The following is a 24,556-nucleotide window of genomic DNA, read 5'->3' on the forward strand; positions in this document are numbered from 1 at the left end:
AAAAAAAAAAAAAAAGTTAAAAAAAAAAATTCATGCCAAGACACTGCATCTGGCATGTGTGGTCCGGGAGGTGGGGTCAGAAGTGGCCAGAGACTTAGGCTTAGAGCTTAGATTTGTTAGCTCTGGTTCACGTTCCTCTGAAAGAGGATGTTACACACATGCCAATAATGACAATAAGGAAATATTCAAATGACACAGTTAAAGAGTAGCAAAAATAAATTTAAAGAAGTCAGGATAAAAGCAAGTGGTAAAAGAAAACAGAAAAATGATAGAACTAATAAATAAATCCAGAGCTGGTCCTTTGAAAAAAAAAGTTGTCAGATAATCTAAGAAGAATGGGGGGAAAATCTACACCTACATTATAAAAATATATGAATAAACATCTTCTAAGGAGAGAACGGGATTATAAAAACTTATTTTGCTCAACTCTATGGAAATGAATTTGAAAACTTGGATTACATGCATTAATTTCTAGAAAAATGTAAAGAACAGAAATTATAGTAGATGAGAAAGAGAATCTAATTAGACAGATTCTCATAAAAGAAATTGAGAGAGTTGTCCAAGAGCTCTCTCTGCACACACACACAAGAAAACAGTAGACTCCAGTGGTTCTGCAGGTGAAGTTTACCCAACTTACAAGGTACGGGTGGGTAAGGCTCCAAGGCTGTTTATATCTTTGCCGCACACAGTGTGGCCTGTGAACCAGCAGTATCGGCATCACCTGGGAGCTTGTTAGAGACGCAGAGTCTCAAATCCCACCTCTGACCTCCTGAATCTGCTTTCATTCATCTCGCAAGGTGATTCTGAGCACATTCAAGTTTGGATGGCACTTGAGTTATTATTCTACTAGTTAGAGAGTGATGGAGAAGTCCCCCATGGTGTGACTGGGTATCCCAAGACTGAAATCAAGGTGTCAGCAGGGCTGAGTGCCTGTGGGGAAGTCCTGGGGGAAAATGTGCTTCCAAGGTCATTCCTGATGCTGGCAGAATTTGGCCTTTGAGGTTGTAGGACTGAGGGCCCAGGTTCCTTCCTGGTCTGTCTGGACTGCTGTCCTAGGGGCCTCCCACATTCCTTGCTGGGTGGCCCCTTCTACTTTCTTTTTATGAAGCTGGCCTAAGTATAAAATCCAAATCTACACTCCCCTCAAAAGTAAAAGGATGCTACAAACCCATCTTACCCAAGAATTACTGATGTAAAAAACAAAACTAAAGAAAGTTTTAAAAATGACTTTAGTTATACCTCAAGAGAATGCCTCACCATGACTCAATGTGGTTAATGCTAGGAATGAAAGCATGGCTCAGTATTTGGAAATCTATTACTATGATTCACCGCATTAATCTATCACAGAAGAGAAAGCACATGGTTATCTCCAGTAGATGCTGAAGTGGCATTAGATACTATTTAACATCTAACCCTGATAAGACCCTTATGAAAACAGGAATCCTCTAGGTAACATATACATATAAAAATCCTAAAAATGAGAGAGAGAATAAAAGGGAAATTAGCTTTATGAGAAATCAAATGCTATTACAAAAGCTCAATCATGACCACAGCTTGCTGTCTCAGGAAGAGTCAGATCAGTGCAATGGATCAGGGAGTCTAGAAGTAGACATAAATATAAAGGTCGATTTTGAATGGGATAAACGTAGGGTAAAGGATGGGTCCTCAACCAATACTGCTCGAACTACTGGCTGGCCAGGGGGGAAAAATAAAGTTGGGTTTCTACCTTACTCTTACTACCCAAGTAAATTTCAACGGCAGTAAGTATGTGTATCTTACAAATAAAACATAAAATTATTAGAAAAAAATGTACAATCATTAAGAAAATTTTTTCTGAATGGAGAAGGCATGACACAAAACCCAAAAGCCATGAAAAACTTTATATTTCATCATGAAACTTTATTTCATCATAAAGTTTCATCATGTAACTTTATATTTCATCATTTAGAAATTTTTACGTGGGGGAAAAAAACCCCATAAATTAAAAAAAAAAGAGCTCAAACTGAGAAAACGTTCAGACATAGAGTAAGATGCCAATTTACTTAATATATAAAAATTCTATGAGTCAATTAGTAAATGACCAACAGACCAATGGGAAACAATGTAAATATACAAATAATTCTTTGGTCAAAAAATATAAACAGGCCGATTGGGGGGAAAAATAAATACAAGTGGCTTATGAACATATACAAAGATACTTAATTTCACTCATGATTAAGTATCTTTACTTAACTTGGATTAATGAAATCCAAATTAAGACAAAATTTCATTTTTCAAATAAAGTATAGCAAGATTTAAAAGAATATTATATGTGCTGCGTTGATGAGGGTGTGGGGAAAAAAGAGATTTATATCTTATTGAATTGGAGGTACTATGTCACTGGAGGGAGATTTGTAATACAATCAAAATTAAAAATACATCCCTGACTCAACAAGATCATGTGTATAAAGGTATTCATTATGGAAACTTAAATGACCATTAGATCAAAAACCGGTAACTATTATTATATTTGACTTAAGCTATATATAAATGTGCTTGGTGCTTTTGCAGAAAAGCAGAATTTGGATCATCTGTAGGAAAAGTGCATGTCAGAAAAGAGAAGATGATAATGTTTTTTGGACTTGAATAAATGTCTGTGTCGGTCACAGAAGAGAACAAAAGACACAAAAGATAGTAAAAAGATTAGGTATCAGGGATTAAACAAATTAATCATGCAACCTTAGCATACGGATGAAAAATGGGATCTGCTCAGAAATAATTAAGATGTAATTGTAACAGCTGGAAAGATTATTTTAAGTGCTTGCAGGTGGTAAAGAAAACCAACTACCAGCTTGTAATTATGATGGAAATGGAATAGATATATGCAGTTTTTAAATGTTCATCTTATCTATAATTCTTTCACACGTGAAGATATAAAAATATTTTATCCTCAGATGGCAGAAAAAAATGTGGAACATAGATAAGAAATCAAGTCACTAAAAATCATAGCAATAGAGAAACGGGTGCCTTTAGAAATCAAACCCACGATTTCCAGTGGTAAAGTGTCTGATGTGGCACGCAGAGCCGTTAATTCTTAGTTCACAGTACCTGGGCAGACTGTATATTCTGGAATCTAACTGGGGCATGTGGTTGTTACACTGAGTGATCCCAGGCACTGTATTCCATTTAGTTCCCAATTTATTTGGGATGAGAGCCACATTCCTGAGAGCTGGTTTTTCCAACTGCTCTGTGACCCTGAGTGAATCCACCGGACGAGTTTGGGTTTGGATTCCCGAATTCCTGACAATTCTCAGAAGACTATCTTCCACTCAGTGTTTCTGGATTTTCCGTGTCCTGCCCACTTTCCTCTCAGAAGGGCTCTGAGAGTTCCTGGTCCAGAGCCTCTCAGTATCAGATGCAGGTTAGCTTTAGACGGGGAGCCAGAATCTTTAGGTTCCAGTAACTCGTTATAATCTTTATAACGAGGAGATTCCTTGGGAAATGAAATCTTACATCTTAAAGTGCCTTGTCTATCTTAATGCTATTAAAAGAACCCCCTAGGATGTGGCCTTTAGTCTGATGTATTCTGTATTCAATATCATGAATGTGGTTAAAAAACAAATCAACCCTAAGAATTAATATGAATGCCTCATAAAACAGCTTGGTATACAGTTTGGAGTTGTTCCTTAGTGCAGAAATTTACAGCATCGGATTCTTATTTTTTTCTGGTTTGTTTTGTTTCTACATTTTACAGAAAGTGCGTTGCCATTTGTAGTCGTCTCTCTGCTGGCAAATCCTTGCCATTCCAAGGAAATAAGCTTCCCTGAATCTGACAAAGAAAAACAGAGCCCCTAATTCTGAGAGGTGAATCACAGCAATTGTCTGGTGCTCTGTGACCTTTAAATAAATGAGAACTCAGGGCCAGGGAGTGCCTTTTCTACCTTGTAACTACTGTTCTAAAAGGACCATAATGATGTGGTTAAACAGGCCGTACCTATTATCCAAAGGCAGAAAAAATTAGTCAGAAAAAGAATTGACTAGATGTTTCTAATAGAGCAGAATTGGTTTAAGTCAAATCAACATAATTTTACCATTTCCCCCAATAAAAAATGCACTCTCCCAGCTCCATGCCAGGACCTTGTGTTTGCGATCATTCTGACATACTGTCCACTGTTTGCCAAAGTCCAATCACATAGGAACTACTGTCATATCTTTTTGCCATATCCATGGAAAACGTAATTATTATTTATTTACTTATTCTCACTAAATTGACCTGATTTCTTCTTCTTTTTTTTTTTTTTTTTTTTTTTTTTGGGGTACACAGGCCTCTCACTGTTGTGGCCTCTCCCGGTGTGGAGCACAGGCTCTGGACGCGCAGGCTCAGCGGCTATGGCTCACGGGCCCAGCCGCTCCGCGGCATGTGGGATCTTCCCGGACTGGGGCACAAACCCATGTCCCCTGCATCGGCAGGCGGACTCTCAACCACTGCGCCACCAGGGAAGCCCTGACCTGATTTCTTATTTAAACAAATGCAGTGATAAAACTTTATAACTCTACTGAGTAATTCTATGGCCTGTCAAGGCTTTAAACAGAAGCCTGCTCTCTATTAAAGGGTGAATAGCATGGGTGAGAGAGCTGTTAAATGCATGCCAGAACCACATGGAGACTTTCTCTTGAACAAAATGAGAAAGACTGAAAAAGAAATGAACAGGAAATAACTTTATATTATGCCACATGATGATAGGTCTATTTTCTTCCCATAATGATCTGATGACCCCCCATCAAGGCCACCATGTTTCAGGGCTCCAGGAGCCATAGACTGCAATGCAAATGGAATCCTCTGGAGTTGTGCAGTACACAGCCTGACCAACTGTAAATGTCCCCCGCTTTGGAAAACGGTGATGGAGCCCAAAGGGCATTAGAGAGGCAATGAGCAGCTCAGTCAGTGGTGTTCCAGAAGAGAAAAGGAATCTTATCACAGGAAGCCAGCATACCTTGGAATCCATTTTCTGTCTTTATCATGTGATATCATCTAAGATATAAGAAAGAAATATAAGGGAGCAGAAAGAACACAAGACCTCAGGGTAGATGTCTGGAATTCTAACTTCCAGGTCTCTGCAAAGCAAATACTCCAGTGTGAGTATGAAGCAAGTAGCCCTTGGTTGATCGCTAAGTTCCCGCTAATACTAAAACCATAGACTTCCTATCTTCACTGCAAGGGGCCTGCTTGATTTTACAATAAATGCACATACTTCATCTTAAAGCAGCATTTCCTTCCTGATATCCTTTCAAATTAAGCTTGCAGCGAATTAAAAAAACTGATTAATAATTTGACATCTTCCTCAAATCGAAGCTCCTTCCTGGGGCGTAACAACTTCAATGAAGATGCATTTTCATGGAGGCCCCGAGTCCGGCCCCGAACTGTGGATCTCGTTTGTTTGTCTGCTTCAAGCCTGTTTTTCCAGGCAGACTAGCTCTATTCAAGTTCAGAGAAAACTCCTCTATCTCCCTGAGCTTCACTTATGAAATGGTCAGAGGAGCCCAACCTTTGGCAAGCTTACTGCTATAGCCTTTCAATTTGGGATTTCACCACCTGAAGGCTTCACTGTTTTTCATAAACTGGTTTTTGGGTATTTACTTTTCTTTTCTTTTTAGTAACCTTACTTCAAAGGGTTTACCAAAGGGGCCATTATTAAGCTTCTCTCTTATTTAGTGAGTGATTCTCCATCTTGGCTACACATTAGAATCACCTGGGGAGGTTGTACATCTCTGGACATCTCAACCCGAGTGTCTGACTTAATTGGTCAGAGGTGCAGCCTGGATATTGGGGCTTTTAAAAGCTCCCTAGGTAATCTGAAAGTGCATCTGAGATTGACAGGAGTGCTTTCAGACTTGATGGGCACATGATAAGTCACAGGGGAATCTTGCTGAGATGCAGATGCCGATTCAGTGGGTCTGGGGCCTGTGATTTGCATTTCTAACAAGCTTGCAGGTGATACTCATACTGCTGGTGCAGGATCACACTTCCCAAGGCACCAGATGAAACAGATCTCCTTCCAAATGTCCTCTATTCAAACCAGGACTAATGAGCTCTCACCTTTATTTTCTTCCCTCAGGTACCTACACAGACTCAAGTAACATGATTTATAGCTAGAAATGGCATTTTTGTGTATGCTCTGTTGTTTTGTTTCTTAATATCTGATAGTGAGGATCCTCAGTCATACATGAAAGGTTATCTAAAAAAGCAAAACCCCCAAATCAAAATTCAGAATGATGAACTTAGGCTCACAGAAACTAGGGTGCAATTGCTGATGTGGGGACCCACTAAGAACCCCAGAGCTGGGATGAAGATTATTTTAAACTGATGACATCTGGGATTCAACAGATGCAGAAAGAAATCTTTTTGGAACTTCATTATCTGACTAAACATAGAAACTTCTGAGAAATGAGACCATAAATCCCCTTTTTGCTAGGAGGCTTTTAGGTCCCAGGAAGGAGGCCAAGAGCAAACCTACCCTGAATCACCCTTTGCAGGGGAGTTTTAAGGCCTTGAAAAGGACAAAGACCATTCACACAGGCATGAACAAACATAATCACAAACTTTCTTACCTCCTGTTTTTTCTTTTAGAAACCCATTTGTTCTTCCCAGAGGCCTTTTATCCTCTTCTTTTTCTCTACTAAGAAAAGTATATAAGCCTCTAACTTTTACCACTATTGAGCTACTTGTTTTGTAAGCTTCCATATGCATACAAATAACCTTCTCCTGTTATCTGCCTTTTATGCGTTTAATTTGCAGGCCCCCATTGCCTGAACTTAAGCGCCTAGAGGAAATGTTTTTCCTTCTAGACACTAAGCCACTGGAGGCTGATATTAAGTAACCTTCCCTTATGTCTATTTCTTTCTTTGTCCCCTGTTCATCCCCTAACCCCCATTCTCTCTCATTTTCCCATTCACCTAAAAGAAAAAAAAAAAACCATGTTATCTAACTGGACAGCTACATGTAAAAGAATGAAATTAGAACACTCCCTAACACCATACACAAAAATAAACTCAAAATGGATTAAAGACCTAAATGTAGGGCCAGACACTATGAAACCCTTAGAGGAAAACATAGGCAGAACACTCTATGACATAAATCACAGCAAGATCCTTTTTGACCCACCTAATGAAACTTCAAAGCTCTTGCACAGCAAAGGAAACCCATAAACAAGACCAAAAGACAACCCTCAGAATGGGAGAAAATATTTGCAAATGAAGCAACTGACAACGTATTAATCTCCAAAATTTACAAGCAGCTCATGCAGCTCAATATCAAAAAAACAAACAACCCAACCCCAAAATGGGCCGAAGACCTAAATAGACATTTCTCCAAAGAAGATATACAGATTGCCAACAAACACATGAAAGAATGCTCAACATCATTAATCATTAGAGAAATGCAAATCAAAACTACAATGAAATATCATCTCACACCAGTCAGGATGGCCATCATCAAAAAATCTACAAACAATACATGCTGGAGAGGGTGTGGAGAAAAGGGAACCCTCTTGCACTGTTGGTGGGAATGTAAACTGATACAACCACTATGGAGAACAGTATGGAGGTTCCTTAAAAAAGCTAAAAATAGAACTACCATACGACCCAGCAATCCCACTACTAGGCATATACCCTGAGAAAACCAAAATTCAAAAAGGGTCACGCACCACAATGTTCATTGCAGCTCTATTTACAACAGCCAGGACATGGAAGCAACCTAAGTGCCCACCAACAGATGAATGGGTAAAGAAGATGTGGCACATGTATACAATGGAATATTACTCAGCCGTAAAAATAAACGAAATTGAGTTATTTGTAGGTGGATGGACCTAGAGTCTGTCATACAGAGTGAAGTGAGTCAGAAAGAGAAAAACAAATACCATATGCTAACACATTTATACGGAATCTAAAAAAAAAAAAAGGTCATGAAGAACCCAGGGGCAGCACGGGAATAAAGATGCAGACCTACTAGAGAATGGACTTGAGGACACGGGGAGGGGGAAGGGTAAGCTGGGACAAAGTGAGAGAGTGGCATGGACATATGTACACTACCAAATGTAAAATAGATAGCTAGTGGGAAGCAGCCGCATAGCACAGGGAGATCAGCTTGGTGCTTTGTGACCACCTAGAGGGGTGGGATAGGGAGGGTGGGAGGGAGGGAGATGCAAGAGGGAAGAGATATGGGGACATATGTATATGTATAACTGATTCACTTTGTTATAAAGCAGAAACTAACACACCATTGAAAAGCAATTATACTCCAATAAAGATGTTAAAAAAAATCATGTTATCTAAACAAGCCTTCTATGTCATAGCTCATAAGCTCTTTTCTGTTCTTTTAATAAAGTTCGTGAGACAGATACACACTTCTTTATAAGCATCATGGAAATTAACTTGGAATTCCTATCATGGAATAAATTATGATGATGGGATTGATACAGCAACTGGTCAACACGAAGTAAGAACTTGCTGTCCAAGTACAAGTGGAAATTTTCTGTAAATGGACCTATGTTATATAGTACAGGCCTACCATAATACCTGGATTGTAGACTTTTGATTTGAACATTGAATAATAACAGAATGTTCCCTATATATATTATTACATCAGTCAAAAGAATGAAATTGTCATGTATAAAGCATGATTTTTAAAAAATAAATGAACTCAAACTTTGGCCCGTACACCTGTATCTCACAGACCATCAAGCAAATAATTTGCTAATTAAGGCAGAATGAATATGAACCCCTATTGGCCCAAAGTAGCATCTAGAGGCTTTTGAAACTGATTTCTTGGCAGCTGACTTGGACCACACACGCTGATGGCCTCAAGCAGTGAGAACCTCCAACAGTAAGGAACCTGCGTATTTCAAAGATTAGGCTTTGTCTCCATCGACCCTGGCACCTGGAGGAATCTATCTGAGAAATCTCTGTTCCTCTGCAGCCCTGGAAGTGCTTTTTCTTGCCTCCTAACTTCACTCCTACTTCTCTTCTTTCAGCACTAGGACTGCTTTCCTTTGTTCAAGCCATCTCATGAGGAAAAACCAGGCCGCTGTGTCATCCTCACAACTTCGTAAAAGGCAGTTCTTTATCCATACCCTGGGCACACATCATCCCCCTCATCATGTTATAGGGCCCCGTATGTGAGGAATGAAGAGGATTGTTTAGTCTGTAAATTGGCAATTCTGACAATGGGGCAATTTCGGCTTCTTTTCGAAGCTTCACAACGTTTTGCAGGCAAATCCTGGCAAGAATTCACGATGACAAAGCTTCACGGAAGCTGATAAATACTGTGTTCGGGGCTGGAATATAATGTAATGCAATCAAACACATGACGTTTCCATGATGAACTGTTACTAACTAGAAGTTAGGGTCGGGGAGGATCTGGGAGCCTTTACTACTGGACCTTCAAACATCACAGCAAATTGTGTTGAACATAATAATAACCACTTGGTTAGTAGTATTGCAGCTAAACTTTTGTACAGCTTTGCTCCACGTCTGTGACTGTGCTGTTTTAAATCCATCGTCTTGCGTGGAATTCTCTGAGTTAGGTCTTATTATCTCCATTTCAGAGGTGGAGAAACTGAGGAATGAGATTAAGACACTTGCTGGGGAGAGGCAGTGATGGTATTGAACCCAGGGCTCCCCCCTCGTCCCCTTCCTGTCTTTGGCATCAGCAAAGTCAGACGTTGTTTTGGAGATCCATCGGATCGTAGATTTGGAGGCGTTTTAGAGATCACGCCCCACTTCATACCTTGTGGGTGAAAAAGCAAAGGCTTGGAGAGGTTACCCGAGTAGCCTGATGTCAGTCTGGGTAGAGTGAGGTGGGGGACTTACAGGCTCCCCACCACTCGGGGTCCTGTGGACACTGAATCTGCAGCCAGTTACTTTCGCAGCCAACAGCTGCATCCTTTTAGCACTGTGATTTCAAATGACAAGTCTTATCACCTGCAGAAGTGGAGCTAAATCCACTGAGCTTTCTAAGCCTAAATGCACCAATAAAACCTGGAAGGCTATGGGATTATATGTACAAATACAGTGTCGGGAGACGAATCTCTGTATGGTTTTAGGTAATCTTTTGATATCAGAACTTGGACAGTGGGGCTGCTAGGCAGCTGAGTCACAAAGGCAAAAGCGAGGAATTGATCTGATCAGATCATCCGACAGTCACGTTGCAGACATTGGTTAAGGTACCTCATCATTTCACTTAAGTGCAGAAGAGTCAATAATTCCTATACTCCTTCCCTTCGGCTTATTTACTTCTGGCCCTGAGCACGAATACGGTTGTACCTTTTGAGCCCTTGATGTGCTAAGAACTCTGCACTCACACATTCCTTCGTTCCCTTAATCCTCCAACTACATCACCAGCAACGGTCTGCTATTAACTCCATTTTACAGGTGAGGAAACTGAGGCGTAAAGAAATAAAGCATCCCAGCCAAGACACTGCTTTAGACTTTACCTGAATCCAGGTGGTCTAAGTGCCAGGGGTCGGTGGCAGACGACATGGGTGCGAGGGTGAGCGGGGAGGCCCCGCAGTTGGACTCCACCAGCTCGCCCTGGGTGTGCACGCGAGCTGAGGCGTTTGTTTGCCTCAAGGCTGCCTTGAGAGGGGCGATCTGGTTGAACTGGACTCTGGAGAGGCACCCAGTGAATCCCGGGGTGTTGTACTTGTGAATCTCTTGGTCAATCTTCCCTGTTTCTAAAAGAAAAAGAGAAAGTAAAGATCGTATCCCAGTCACCGTATCACCGCTGTAATATACAACTCCCCTTTGAATGTTTGTCTTCAAATCTTCCTCTTAGGTTTCAGTTTAAGATATTGTGCTCTTTTAGATGAAAAATTAATGACCTGATAAGGCTTTAGGGCTGGAGGCTTTACTTTATAATCTTTTTGGTTGTTGTTGTTGTGCTACGTGGGCCTCTCACGGCTGCGGCCCCTCCCGCCACAGAGCACAGGCTCCGGACGCGCAGGCTCAGCGGCCATGGCTCACGGGCCCAGCCGCTCCGCGGCACGTGGGATCTTCCCGGCCTGGGGCGCGAACCCGCGTCCCCTGCACCAGCAGGTGGACTCCCAACCACTGCGCCACCAGGGAAGCCCTGGAGGCTTCACTTTAAAAGAGCCTTCTGTGTTGCTAGAGAACATGGTGAGGAGAGTAAACCTACACGTGGGAAAATGAAACACATTCCTAATCACCTTCCAGATACGTGAGATACTGACGACACTAACAACACTCGCTTGGTTCTGACTGACTTTTCTCCCCTTTTCTGATGCTTCAGTGACCCTCATATATATTGAACAGCCCTCCCAGCCCTCCTGGTAGATTATGGTTTCATTTGGTGCCTCTTATTTTCTTCTTTAGAATTCTTTATTTAAAAAAGAAAAGAGAAGAAAAGAAAAAGCGTTCCCATAGCCTATAATGGGGCATGTCCTTTCTTTAGAATCCAATCCCCTGGGAATTCTGGGGTTTCCAGAATCTCAGCTAGCATCAGATGGGCATTTTGGAAGTCAGGAAACTTTCCCAACTCAGTCACAAACATACATATGCATTTAAGAATCACCACCTACCCCAAACCTGTAGTCAGCATCTTTTTCCTAACTAACATTCAAATCAGGGGTGAGTCTGGGTGGAGGCATTTCCAAAGCACTGTTTCGCTTACTATAAGCACACATTGTCATACCAGTCATATCAGCAAAAGCAAGTGTCTTCGTGACCGTAGCCCTGGGTTTTAGAATCTCCCTGGAACAAACGACTGTTGAAGGGGTCCTAGACCCTCCTGATGCATGGCTCTCGCCAGTGTGGCTCCTGTACCAGCAGCAGCAGTGTCACCTGGGAAAGCGTTAGAAACGCATGGGGTGGGGCCCAGCAATCTGTGTGCTGCAAACCCTCCAGGTGGTCCCGACACCGCTAAGGTTTGAGAACTACTGCTACAGGCAATGATGGTGCAGGGGCTGGGCAAATGGCACTCCAGAGAAGAGCACAGCACTTGTATTCTGGGTGGGAGATTATGTTAACATGATGATGACCTTGTAAACACAAGGACGATGTGAGACATTTACCCTTCCACTTGAACTGTGAAAAACAAAGGCTTTGGAAAACAGGGGGCTAGCCACTTCTTTGAAAAGTTGGATTTTACAACTTTTTACACCTGGGGAATGAATACAGGTGAAATAGCCTTGTATAAAAATTAATTCCCCATTAATTAAAGAATAGATCAGTGGAGAAGGGAGCTTTTAGGCCTTGGGGGCAGAAGAAATGAATGTACTGATTATTCATCACATTGAAAAAAATGTGTCATGACTGAGCTGTACTAGTCCCATGTGAATTTTGATTAAGAGAGCTATGACAATGGGGATGATGAAGAATGGTAATTCTGGGGATTCTAACAGGGTCTTACTTAGACAAGTACATAAAGAAATTTTAATTGATGATTCTCCATATTTTTCTCCTGCAGTAAATTTCAGCCTGTGACTTTGAGCTAAAGCACATCCCATTTAGGATGCGGAGGTAGGATGCACCTGCCACCGAGTACAAAAACCCTGCCGCCAGGATGTATCCTGAGGCTTCCATGATGACCAGGAAGAGGCTCTGGTCCCACTGACACCTGCGCTGGCTTGTTCCCCTCTTCCTCCCTTGTCTTTTCCTCAATGACTGCAGGCTACTCAATGACTCATTCTTCGTCTCCTTGTATAATATCAGAACCCCTTGTGTGTTCACCAACTTGCCCTCCACGCACACACTTCCAGTATTTGGTTTCCATCCCCTCCCTCCAGTGATCTGCCTTCCCTCGAAACACCCTCAGACCAAGGAGACTCGGGATGACTCTGATCCCAGCATGGGGAGGCGGACCTCAGTTCCTGGCTGTCCGGAATTCCTATCTGGCTTCGCTGGTGGTAGAGGCACCAGAACAAATAGCCACTTGGTGGCAGGAAACTGGGGACACCTCAGCTCCATCAGCTGCCCATAAAAGGAGAGTCCTTTTTAGCCTGTCTAGCTTTGGGGGAGGGCTCCACAAGGAAGCTTCTGGGGCTGGTGGCTACTGCCATCTTGTGGGACTTCAGGTCAGGTCAGTTCGATTCAATTCACTTCATCGCAGGAATTGGGTGCGTGCAGCAGTATTAGGAAGGTAGACAAATACAGGGATTTACCCTGAGCAGCTCACAGCCTCACTAAGAAACAATCATACAAACAACCAACTAATGTGACTGAACACAAGCTGTCCAGTAACAAGAGTTAGTATTTGTTGAACCCTTAAAATATGCCAGTTGTCTTAGACAAACTGGATATTTAATTCCTAGAACAACCCTTGGAGGCGCGAGCATTATTAACCCTCTGTAACATGTGAAGAAACGAGGCTTAAGATACGTGGGCTGTTGAGGCCAGGCAGACTGACCCCAGGTCTCCTAACCCCTACAACATTCCTAGCTAAGAAACAAAACTTATGTTTGGTAAACTTACTATTATTTTTTAAAAATTAATTAATCAGTTAATTTTGGCTGTGCCAGGTCTTAGTTGAGGCATGTGGACTTCTTAGTTGCAGCATGCATGTGGGATCTAGTTCCCCAACCAGGGATTGAACCCGGGCCCCCTGCATTGGGAGTGTGGAGTCTTAACCACCGGACTGCCAGGGAAGTCCCCTGGTAAAATTATTAAAGTCTATGGTAAACCAGGGAAATAGGTTTGCATGGGGGAAAGCACATCAGGAGGGGTAACACTACAACTAGGTTTTTTTTTTTTTTTTTTTTTTTGGTAAGAACACTTAACATAAGATTTACCCTCTTAACAAATGTTTACATAACAAATACAGTGTATTGTTAACTACAGACACTCTGGGACTTATTCTTGCATAAGGGAAAGTTTGTACCTTTCACCAATGCCCCCCAATGCCCCTCCCACCAGCCCCTGGAAACCATGATTCTACTCTCAGCTTCTATGAGTTTGATGATTTTAGGCGCCTGACATAAGTGGGATCATGTAGTATCTATTCTTCTGTGTCTGGTTTATTTCACTTAGCATGATGTCCTCCAAGTTCATCCATGTTGTAGCAAATGGCAGGATTTCCTTCTTTTTTAAGGCTGAATAATATTCCACTGTATGTGTATACTATATTTTCTTTATCCATTCACCTGTCGATGGACATTTAGGTCGTTTCCATGTCTTGGCTATTGTAAATAATGCTGCAATGAACATGGGAGTGCAGATATCTCTTTGAGATCTTGATTTCAATTCTTTGGTGTACGTACCCAGAAGTGGAATTGCTGGATCACATGGTAGTTCTATTTTTAAGTTTTTGAAAAACTTCCATACAGTTTTCCACGGTGGCTACACCATTCCACATTCCCACCAATTTCTCCACATCATCACCAAGGCTTGTTGTCTTTCGTAGAACTAGGTTTTGAGGATGAAAGGAAAGAGAACTCCAGGCTGAGTTTGTCGTGAGGTTTTTGTGGGAGTCAGATGGGGTCAGAGCTCAAGGCCAGATTGGGAAGGGCCTTGAACACCATGTTAAGATGTCTGTATTTCAGTAGGAAACTCAAAGATATTTAAGCTGCAGGGGATGACTGTGGGAACCGTATTGGAAAGATAATTCTAGAGGAGCACAGCAATTTGCTCTGAGCAGGCGATCTCACTGGCCCCTCAGGGCCCTGCAAGCTCCCTGGGTGAAGAGAGGGAGGGATTCTTCTTTTTGCTGTAGGGCTGAGGCAGAGTTAAGCTGTGGGTAAAGTGACTTGTTCATCACCAGCATCCTCTTGTCTTTTGCGCAGCCATTGTAGAATCTATAGAGAATCCGTTTTGAGTTTGGTTCCTCTGCTAGAGATCTGGGTAGGAAACTTCTGACTCTGGCTGCATTTCATACGGTCCCTGACATAGTTTTCTAAACTTTAAGTCGGGCCGGCTTTCCAATCACACCACAGAAAATGAACAGTTTCAAAGCTGTATTTATCTGAGGGTTCCCAATTTAATGTGCAGTCCCCCTTCTTAAAGAGCTGTCCTCCCATGAGCGTTTCCCCCTGAAGTGACCCTCAAAGAGGGATTACAGACACAAGGCAGATGGCCAGAGGGGAGCCCCAGGAAGGGGGTTCTGATGAGGACCATGGACCAGAGGAACGGTGGGAAGCGGGGGCTCTGAGGCTCCCGCCGTGGCGGGGGTCACCATGAGCGTTGGTGGAAATGTCCGCCAAGTGGGCAGCGGCTGGGGGCTGGGCTGCAAGGGCTGCCCTGCGGGCTGAACTGCTGCACTTTTCCCTCTTCTCTTAGCAGCTTGTTAAATCAGCTCAAGCTCTTCCTTAACCCAGTGTTTTGACTGCTGTTCCTTTCCTGAAAGGTGGCTAGGTCACAAAAACAAGGGTCCTGGTGCCCAGGAGAGCAGACCGATAGTTCCAAACCTGGACAGTGTTCCAAATCCAGTTGATGTGCCCCTAAGGACTCTTGTCTGAGACCCATTCCCTGGGGACCACAAATGCAATAGACACTCTGGTCTCTTCAGGGCCAGATGGTTCCAACTCTGGACCATGTACTAATAATAATATTAAAAGCTTCCACGATAAACCAAAATTGGTACATGTGTGAGGCACTGTGTTTAGTACACTTTATGCAGTATTTCACTGTTTCCTAACAATCCTCTGAGCTAAAAAGGATTATCCCCACTTCACAGATGCGAAAACTGAGGCTTAGAGGAGTTAATAACTGAATGAACATTTATGTTTCATAAAAAAAACAGAGAAGTCAAATGTTTTGTATTCTCAATTTCTCTGTGAAAAACAGACTATATTTATGTTGCTTTTATATTCATTTGGATTTTTGGCATTTCTATTCAGGGACTCTTCATAAAAATGGCACAGTGAGGTTTTGTTCTGTTTTTTAAAAATTTAAATGGCTGTTAGAGTCTGCTTGAAGACCATGTTTCATTAGTGACCGAGCCAATAATAAAGATTTTTAAAAATACTGTGAACTGGGCTTCCCTAGTGGCGCAGAGGTTGAGAATCTGCCTGCTAATGCAGGGGACACGGGTTCGAGCCCTGGTCTGGGAGGATCCCACGTGCCATGGAGCGACTAGGCCTGTGAGCCACAACTACCGAGCCTGCATGTCTGGAGCCTGTGCTCCGCAACAAGAGAGGCCAGCAATAGTGAGAGGCCCGCGCACCGCGATGAAGAGTGGCCCCCGCTCGCCGCAACTAGAGAAAGCCCTCACACAGAAACGAAGGTCCAGCACAGCAAAAATAAATAAATTAATTAATAAACTCCTACCCCCAACATCTTAAAAAAAAAAATCAGGGGAACTTAAGGAGTTTTTAGAAAAAAAAAAAAATGCTGTGAACTGATGTCAAAGCTTGGCCCGCATCAGTTAAAGCACCAGCAAGTGCTGTAAACACTTGTGTGCAATAAAAATCTATACTTCTTAAGAACATCTAACAAATAACGGTAAAGCTATCAGTTTAGTGCATCTGAGCTCATTAAAACTAAATTACGTTAATCTGTAAAGTTGACTGCACTGATCTCATACTGAAACCACACATTAAGATATGATTTACTCTAAGAAACTACTTTCTGCGTGGAGATGTCTTGGCTGAGGTGTAATCTGGGGAAAGCCTGCTCTAAAGCATGCAAATTTCAGAAATGCAGTGCAGTCACTTCTGAAATTAAATTCTCAAGCTGTCATTAGTACTTTAATGTCTTATATTCATAGTGATATGGGTTATAGAAAATAGCCCACTTAAAATACTGATGTAATTCCGGGTGAAAGCTTAAAATGAAATGCTCATGACAATACTTTTAAGGAGGATGCAGCAATTTACACTGGCAATGCATTAGCATGCTTTCCCGGCTCATTCTTACTAAATTGCTGAATACCCAGTGACAGGCAGGGGTGTTGTGAGAAATGAAAAGAGAAAAGAGCACTTGAGCAAGGAACATGGGGAGAAGGAAGCCAGCCCAGTCGAGGACCCCACTGTGCCAGGGCCTTGTGGACACCCAGGAGCCTCTTCAGCGACCGGGCAGACATTCAGATGTTGACTCACAAAGAGATTTCTCATTTCCCTTTGAGACTACTCAAACTCATCGATACAGTCTTCTTGTGTATCCCATAGGATCTATTCATCAGCTGATTTTTATGTTTTATACTTCTTAGAATATTCTATCAATATTCCTTTCTTGGGGGAATGTGATATTATGAAATATGAAATTTCACCATAAACTTAACTTCTTACCATTTATGAAACAGAGCCAAGAGATCAATGAGGTCAATGAGACCTGAGCTAAGACTTTTTTTTTTTTTTTTTCAGTATGCGGGCCTCTCACTGTTGTGGCCTCTCCCATTGCGGAGCACAGGCTCCGGACGCGCAGGCTCAGCGGCCATGGCTCACGGGCCCAGCCGCTCCGCGGCATGTGGGATCTTCCCGGACCGGGGCACGAACCCGTGTCCCCTGTGTCGGCAGGCGGACTCTCAACCACTGCGCCACCAGGGAAGCCCTGAGCTAAGACTTTTTATAAGGCTCTATTGCGTGCCCCTCACTGTGCCAGGGGCTGGGGGATTCAGCCTCTTAGAATTTGTGGGATCAGAATGGGATGGCAGACCTCACCTTTGCTCAGCAGAGACCACGGGCACAACTGGCCCAAAGCATCGTCCCTCCTCTGTTCCTGCCCTCAGCTCTTCAGTAGAGTATGCCCCACCAGTGGCACTGGAAGCGGTTGTAGGTTATTCACAGACTGGACATTAAATAACATCCAATCTCAGGGTGACGAAGTTATTTCCTTCTCAATTCTCTTTCAATCCTTCAAAGAAAGGGCCTCGGGTTGGGACTGGACTGTCTATTCCACCACCTCAATACCTGCTACGTTCCCTTTTTAACAAAGAACGGACCTGGACTCTTCTGCAAGCAGCAGTACTGAACTTCATACTATTTTCATAGAATATATGTTTTATCACTGCCTTATCGTTACAGCAAGTGCTACTGGTATTTAATTTTATGGTCGCATTACAAAATTTCCTCTGAACATAAACATTCTCCTTTTAGGATAGATTTATTTAAGTAAAAATGGTGAGTCCATTTAAAGAAAAGTATTAAGTAAATAACGGTAAAGGAGGTAACCAGAAATGGAAGATATGTAACTGAAGATGAAAAAATTGTACCATCGGTCCTCAGATTACTCTTCTTTGGGGAATATTGTTGTGGAAGAACTTGGTCCGTCTCTGAACCCCTTGGTCTTCAGCCTTAGGGGCCTCTGTTCCATTCAGATGGAAATCCATCTTCCTCCCTAATAGCTGCGATTCTCCATCACTTTAGAACACAGGGGTGCCCAGCCCTTCAAAAGAAGAGCTCCGAATGGCTTCCTCCTAGGTCCTGCTCCCGGCTCTAACTACCTGGCCCAGGTGTGGTCATTTCCTCCCCATACGGGCCAGAAACCTGAACCTGTGCCTCTACTAGATTTGCAGTTTCCTTGAGAGCTGAGACTATGTTGCTCATTCAGTCCCTGTGTTCCACGGAGTGTCTACAATAGCACCTGGCCGGTGAGTGCATGCTGACTACCCCGGAAACTGTACATTAAACGTCTGTCATGCAGAGCCTGCTGGTGAGGGCGGGGCCGAGCGCTCTGGAAGTTTAGGCACAGAGACGCTCACTGGGGGCAGAGTTTGTCAGCCTCATTTGGTAAAGAGCTGTGAAATGTGGCCTTGAAAGAGGAAGGGGAAGCAGCAGATTTAGAGCCCATAGATCATTATATATTTACTTCCAGAAATACTGTTACCTGGAAATCTGTCCATCTCACTGAAAATGCACTCATCTTTGAAAATACTGTCACGTGGCTCTTAAACTCACACATCTATTAATGCTGAATATCCATTGCTACATAGACCTCGGGCCTCCGGCATAGAGCAGGGGTTATATGGGACCTAACGAAATGAGTAGGAAGTGGGTTTGAAATCACTGCCGGGATGAAGATTTAAATAATTCTTGGAAAAGCAGACCGAAATGAGGTTGGTGAGTAGTCACCTGATGTAGACTTGAAAACACGACCAGGGTCCTGCTGGGCTGGCAACCATCCTAAGCTGCGACTCTCAGGGTTATTGCTGAGCATCTGAGCAGCTGATGTGCGTGAGGAGGGTGGCTACAAGCCTCCCATTTGCCCATAGTTGTGTGAATGGGAGCCTGAATGGGTTCCAGAATTTATTGTCCCCAGAATAAATAAATGGGAAGTAATCATAACCAAAAGAAACCAAAAAACAAACAAAAACAAACAAAAAAACAGAGAAAACAAACCCCCCCAAAAGCCAAGAGCATTAATCTAAAATAGCAAAACAAAACCAAATAAACCTCATTCCTCAATTCTAACATGAGCAAATGATAAACACTAGGCAGGGCCCTGAAATGTTGGAATCTAGATTCAACGTCAGCTCCTGCTCTTATAGGCAAAATTTTCTGATCAGTGACATCTTGCTGACCAGCTGCCTTTCAGAAGCTGAACAACTAGAATTAAATCCATATACATAGCTGATGTATAAATTACACACGCTGACATTTTATTAATCCCTGAAAGAAGGACATTAATGAAATTTCATTGTATCTATTATATGCTTTTCTCTTTTATGAAGGAAGGCGGGGCTAAAATATGCAGGTGTAATTTAAATAGCTCTTGACCTGTGACATACGCTAACTCAATTACAAAGCGGCAAGCTGCTGGGAGAAGCAGAATCTTCTTGTCCTTCTACATTGTCTGTGCTGTGTTTTAATTTGTAAATCCTTCCCCAAGGATTCAGAAAACAAGATTGTATTTTTTTCTGAAACATCAATAAAAAGAGATGTCTTAATGTGAAGATGCTAGCTTATTATACTGTTTTGCAAAAAGAAAGTATTACACTTTTATTTGTATGAACCGATCACAGTACCTGAGCTTTTGGGGATATATCTATATATCTATATATAGATATAGGTTTAAACTGTCATCCCATTCCTAAAATCTAGTCTGAAAACTGCAAACTTATTAAGATTGCTGGATAATATACTATAGTTGTGATTTCTATACAAAGGGAAGGATATGATCCCTGTTAAAAAACAAAAGACTCAAGATGGAGTCACTTATGCTAAGCTCCAGGTCACCACACTGAGACTTAATCACAGTTTCGGCTCTCTCAGCAATGAAACCTTAAACCAGTCCATCAGGAATCACCTGATCAGCACTAGTGAGGTAATCTGTCTGATTGACCCCTGACATCCCCTCAAGGAAAGTAACTTTGAAATAAGCAACCTGCCTTTTTGCCAGTATAACTTCAGTGTTCCCATTCCTTTCTGCCTATCAAAAGACTTTCATTTTGAACAGATCCTTGGAGCTTCTTTTTATCTGCTGGATTGGATGTTGCCTGGTTCAAATCAATTTTTGCTCAAAAAAAACCTTAACATTTTTCATATGCCTCAGTTTATCTTTTAAAATCCCTTAGCTGTTTCCAAAACACCAGACATTTGGCACCATACAGAGTTCACACATCTGAAGTATGGATTTCCCTCTTTTCCCTGAATGTTTCAAGTTGTCAGACATGAGACAGAAAGCCTGGTGCCCCTATTCTGCAGCCTCAGGTGCCCTGCTTACTCACATGATTTTTCAGCGCGAAGACTAACAGCGTCTGCTGAAAGTAGCAAGACCTTTCAGAAAAACGGATGTATCCGTCAGTCAAACCGCAGAGCTGGGTGCTGTGATTTACTTCATTAGAAATGCAGGTTGGATTTTACCTCTCAAAGTCTTAGTAAATATAAGCTATGTGCCCCACCTGTTTGCTATTGAAGAACAGAACACACATGTATGGTCTGAATGTCTCACGAGCTGGAAGTGACAAACCTGATTCTTACATACTGTTTTGGTTTTTTTTTTGCTGTACACGGGCCTCTCACTGTGGCGGCCTCTCCCGTTGCGGAGCACAGGCTCTGGATGCGCAGGCCCAGCGGCCATGGCCCATGGGCCCAGCCGCTCTGCGGCTGTGGGATCTTCCCGGACCAGGGCACGAACCCATGCCCCGTGCATCGGCAGGCGGACCCCCAACAACTGTGCCACCAGGGAAGCCCTTACATACTGGGTTTTATTCCACTTTTCCTTTTGCATTTTAACTTGTAAGCAGCAGAAATAGAATCCTGTGTACAAAATGACCAAATTGTATGCCCTGCTTTTGCTAAAACTTTTTTTTTTATTTATTTTTTTTAAGGCTTTGGAAAGCCCTACTGAACTGTAACCAATGCTATAAGGAGACTGAGATTCAGCTCTTAAGTTTCTTCCTTAATTCTTCTCCCAACCATTGAAGAGTATTCGGCTAAGACCAGCCCACGGTCAGTTGAAGCTAACTCCATGGGAAGCAGGGGAATTTGGGGCAACGAGAAAAGGAGAGAAGGATGCTGACCTCATACACGTCACGAGCAGCATAAAGAAGTACAGGCTAGGAAAGCACAGGAATATTTTGAAAAACAAAATTTGTAATTTCCAAATAATGTCAAATTGAATGATTCAGTAAAATAAAAAGTGGTTTCCTCCCTTGGTTCTCATGTAACTCTTACCCCAGGAGGCCACTAAAACTATCTTACCGAAGAGAAAAAAAATCCTTCAAGGATTAAGATTGTGGGACAGCATAAACGGGAAAGCATTAAGAAACAGACACTGGGGCGAGGGTGGAACGCACTGGAGTTCCCAGGACAACGAAAGTGCAGTGGCAGGGGTGTCCCCTCGATTCGCTCACCACGTTGTATAATTAACATAAGAATTCACATCTTGGGGCTCTGACTTATGAAATGCTGTCCAGAAGACAGAGCGTAAATGCTTTGAGGCTGAAGCCCGAACTAGACTGGACCAGCACACGAATCTGAACACTACAACTGTAACCACCCTGGACGCCACGGTGTCCAGACCTGGATGCCTGGAGTCCAGATGTGGCCTGCCGGGTGTGGGCATATCCAAGTGTGTTTCTCCCTCAGCACCTTTTTCTCTCCTGCTCCTCTAAACCCAACTCCCTTATTGTCAGCTTGGAGTAACAGCCTACTAGGTTGGGGAACAAGGGCAGAGGGATCTCATGACATTTTCATGGTCAAGGTGGATGTGTGTGGGCTCATGACAGTAAGAGTAGTATTTTAAAGGTAGATTTATGACAAGATGAACTGTGGGTAGAATCTGATCAATGGTGGATGTTAGCTTCAGGGGAGAATTTTAGGGGTAGGATTCCAGGCTAACATTTTATTACTATGGCAATTTGCATAAGGACATCCATGGCACACTGACCAATGTGTCACATGGCGTTTAGTGGAAAGGCGTATCTCTACATGAGATGACAGGATCATGAACCAAAGGGACCCTGAGGGGCTAAAATGATTGCCTGGATTCAACCAGAGAAGTTTAGCAGAAACAGGTACTTAATTTCTAAAGCTGGAAATACCGCCCTCCCCCCATCACCTTCAATGTCAAGTTGGACAGGACACACCTGATGGTGGCACACACCCTCCCCCCTCCCTTCCCCACCCCAGCCCAAACAGGACGAGGGTATTTTCATTAATACGCGGTCTAGAAGTTAGGAGTGAGGTGGGGTCGAGTCAGGGAAAGGATGGAGTGTAGATTCTAGTCTAGGAGGTGGTCTCTGACACTGTCCCTGCAGTGGTCAGAATAAAGCCCAGAGGGTGTTGAGTTCAGGGTAGATCACTCTGAACCAGGCGGCAATAATAAGCCAGGGTGTGTACAGCGAGGCCACCACTCTTGAAACCACATTCTATGACATATGAAGGAACTGCAGATGTTACTACCCGACTTTCAGATAATACGCTGTAACTGATCAGATAATACAGGGTACCTGAAGACTTAGCCCGTGTGAATTGTCAGGTACTCCCCATGGTTCTAGTCTAAACTATTCAAAGTACAGGAGGTAAGGGAGGCCAGAGCTGATATGAGGAAGGTGCTGAGCCCGCCTCTGTCCCTAATTTACCTAAATCAAATGACTTCAGTGACTCAGGCCAGGTTTAGCGGTCTGCTGATTTTTCCTTTTCCTTTGAACAAAGGACAAGGGCCTCCTTCTGCAGTGTTTGCTCAGGGGCCTTCATTTCAGCTCCGACGGTGAGAGCGGCATGTGCTTTGCCCAGCTGGGCACCTCCTCCTGTCCTGTTATTATCTCTTCGCTCCCAGCTGCCTGTACATGGGACGGCGCTTCTGTCTCCACTTCGGAAGGTGCAAATTACAGCGGTTGCAGCACCTTGAAGAAAATGCATTTTCCCAGCACCGGTAGTCATTTTCTCTCAGAATCACACTGCGGGTTTTGTTTCAGAGACGACGGGGGCTTAAAATATTTTATGGGGCAATTGCATTAATCTCTCTTCTGAAATATGTTATTGTGTATCCTAGGTATCTTGGGAAAATGAATCTGCCTGGAAAAGCTGTTTTTCTAGATAACTGAGGATTTAAAACTCTTTTGGCATGAGCACACTGCAGTGTTTCTAACGGAATACGTGTCTAGAAGGCTTTCTTAACCCCAGGAGACTGAGAGCAGGGCCACCACTTTCATAGGCCCTAGGCACTTTTGCCTTCAAGGGCCTTTTCCTCCATAACAAAAAATAAATAAATCAAACCAGTATTGTAGGACCATGTTGATATAAAGATGAATATATTAATATAATATATTTAACCATTTTCTTCCTCCTAAAAGTTCATTTTTTCCTTCTGATTTTTTAAAAGAAATTCAAATATTTTCATGAGTCCCTGAAAAGTACTGTGGCCCCAGGAACTGTGACTACTGGGCCGAATGGGTACATCAGCCTCTGCAGAATACATCTGGTGACTTTTCTTGGTGGCTGGGAACACTGTTTTATCATGTCATGGAGACAGCTGGAAAGTAGCCCTGAATTGTGCATTTTTGAATAAAGGTCTGAAGCCACCTTTCTTTTTGGTCATTGGCCTCTGTCTTACAAAGGTGGAGTAAGAACCTTTATACTGCACTCTGTAGCACGGCTGCCTTCCTGCAAGAATAACTAGAAATCACAAACCATTTGATGCTTGCTCCCTTCGGAAAATCATCTTTGTCTCCACAAGCATTTTAAAAATCGTGAACCGTTTAAAAAATAAAAGACTCATTTTCTTCAAAAGATGACATTTCTTTAGCCATGATGCTATCTATTGTTTATATAACTTTTCAGTGTTTGGTCTTGGGCAAGATTCCATGGAAAAATTATGCATTTAATTTTACAGCAAGATTGAGGTGAAAGTCTTATACAGATCAACTTCCTCATGGAATCTTCATTCATTCACTCATACAGGATTTATTGAGTGACAACTATAGGCTAGGTGCTAGGGATTCAGTACCGAAAAAGAGTTCCTGCCTTTAAGGACTATAATTGCATATAATATTGTGTATTCTGACAATATGCTGGACAGTAATATTATTTGTTGTGTGAATTAATGACTGAATGAATAAGTGAAGATAAAAGGGATACTTTTTAGGGTGAGCTCAAAAACCAGGTCAGCAATAAGCAAAATATCATTCTTTCCTTAAGGAAAGCCTAGTGCTCCGAAATATTTCACTAAGAAAATTAAAGTAGGGAAA

At 42.6% G+C, this 24,556-nt stretch overlaps 1 protein-coding gene across 1 annotated transcript in view; it reads right to left on the reverse strand.

Annotated features, from left to right (window-relative positions):
• Nucleotides 1–24,556, reverse strand: part of CNTNAP2 (contactin associated protein 2) — a 62,558-nt gene that overhangs the window by 25,930 nt on the left and 12,072 nt on the right. The window contains exon 3 of the mRNA XM_007469884.1: nt 10,470–10,759. Coding sequence (XP_007469946.1) covers nt 10,470–10,759 — 290 coding nt within the window. The remainder of the gene's footprint in view (nt 1–10,469; nt 10,760–24,556) is intronic.

The sequence above is a fragment of the Lipotes vexillifer genome, unplaced genomic scaffold (assembly GCF_000442215.2).
Source record: "Lipotes vexillifer unplaced genomic scaffold, Lipotes_vexillifer_v1.1 scaffold472, whole genome shotgun sequence".
Lineage (NCBI taxonomy): Eukaryota > Metazoa > Chordata > Mammalia > Artiodactyla > Lipotidae > Lipotes > Lipotes vexillifer.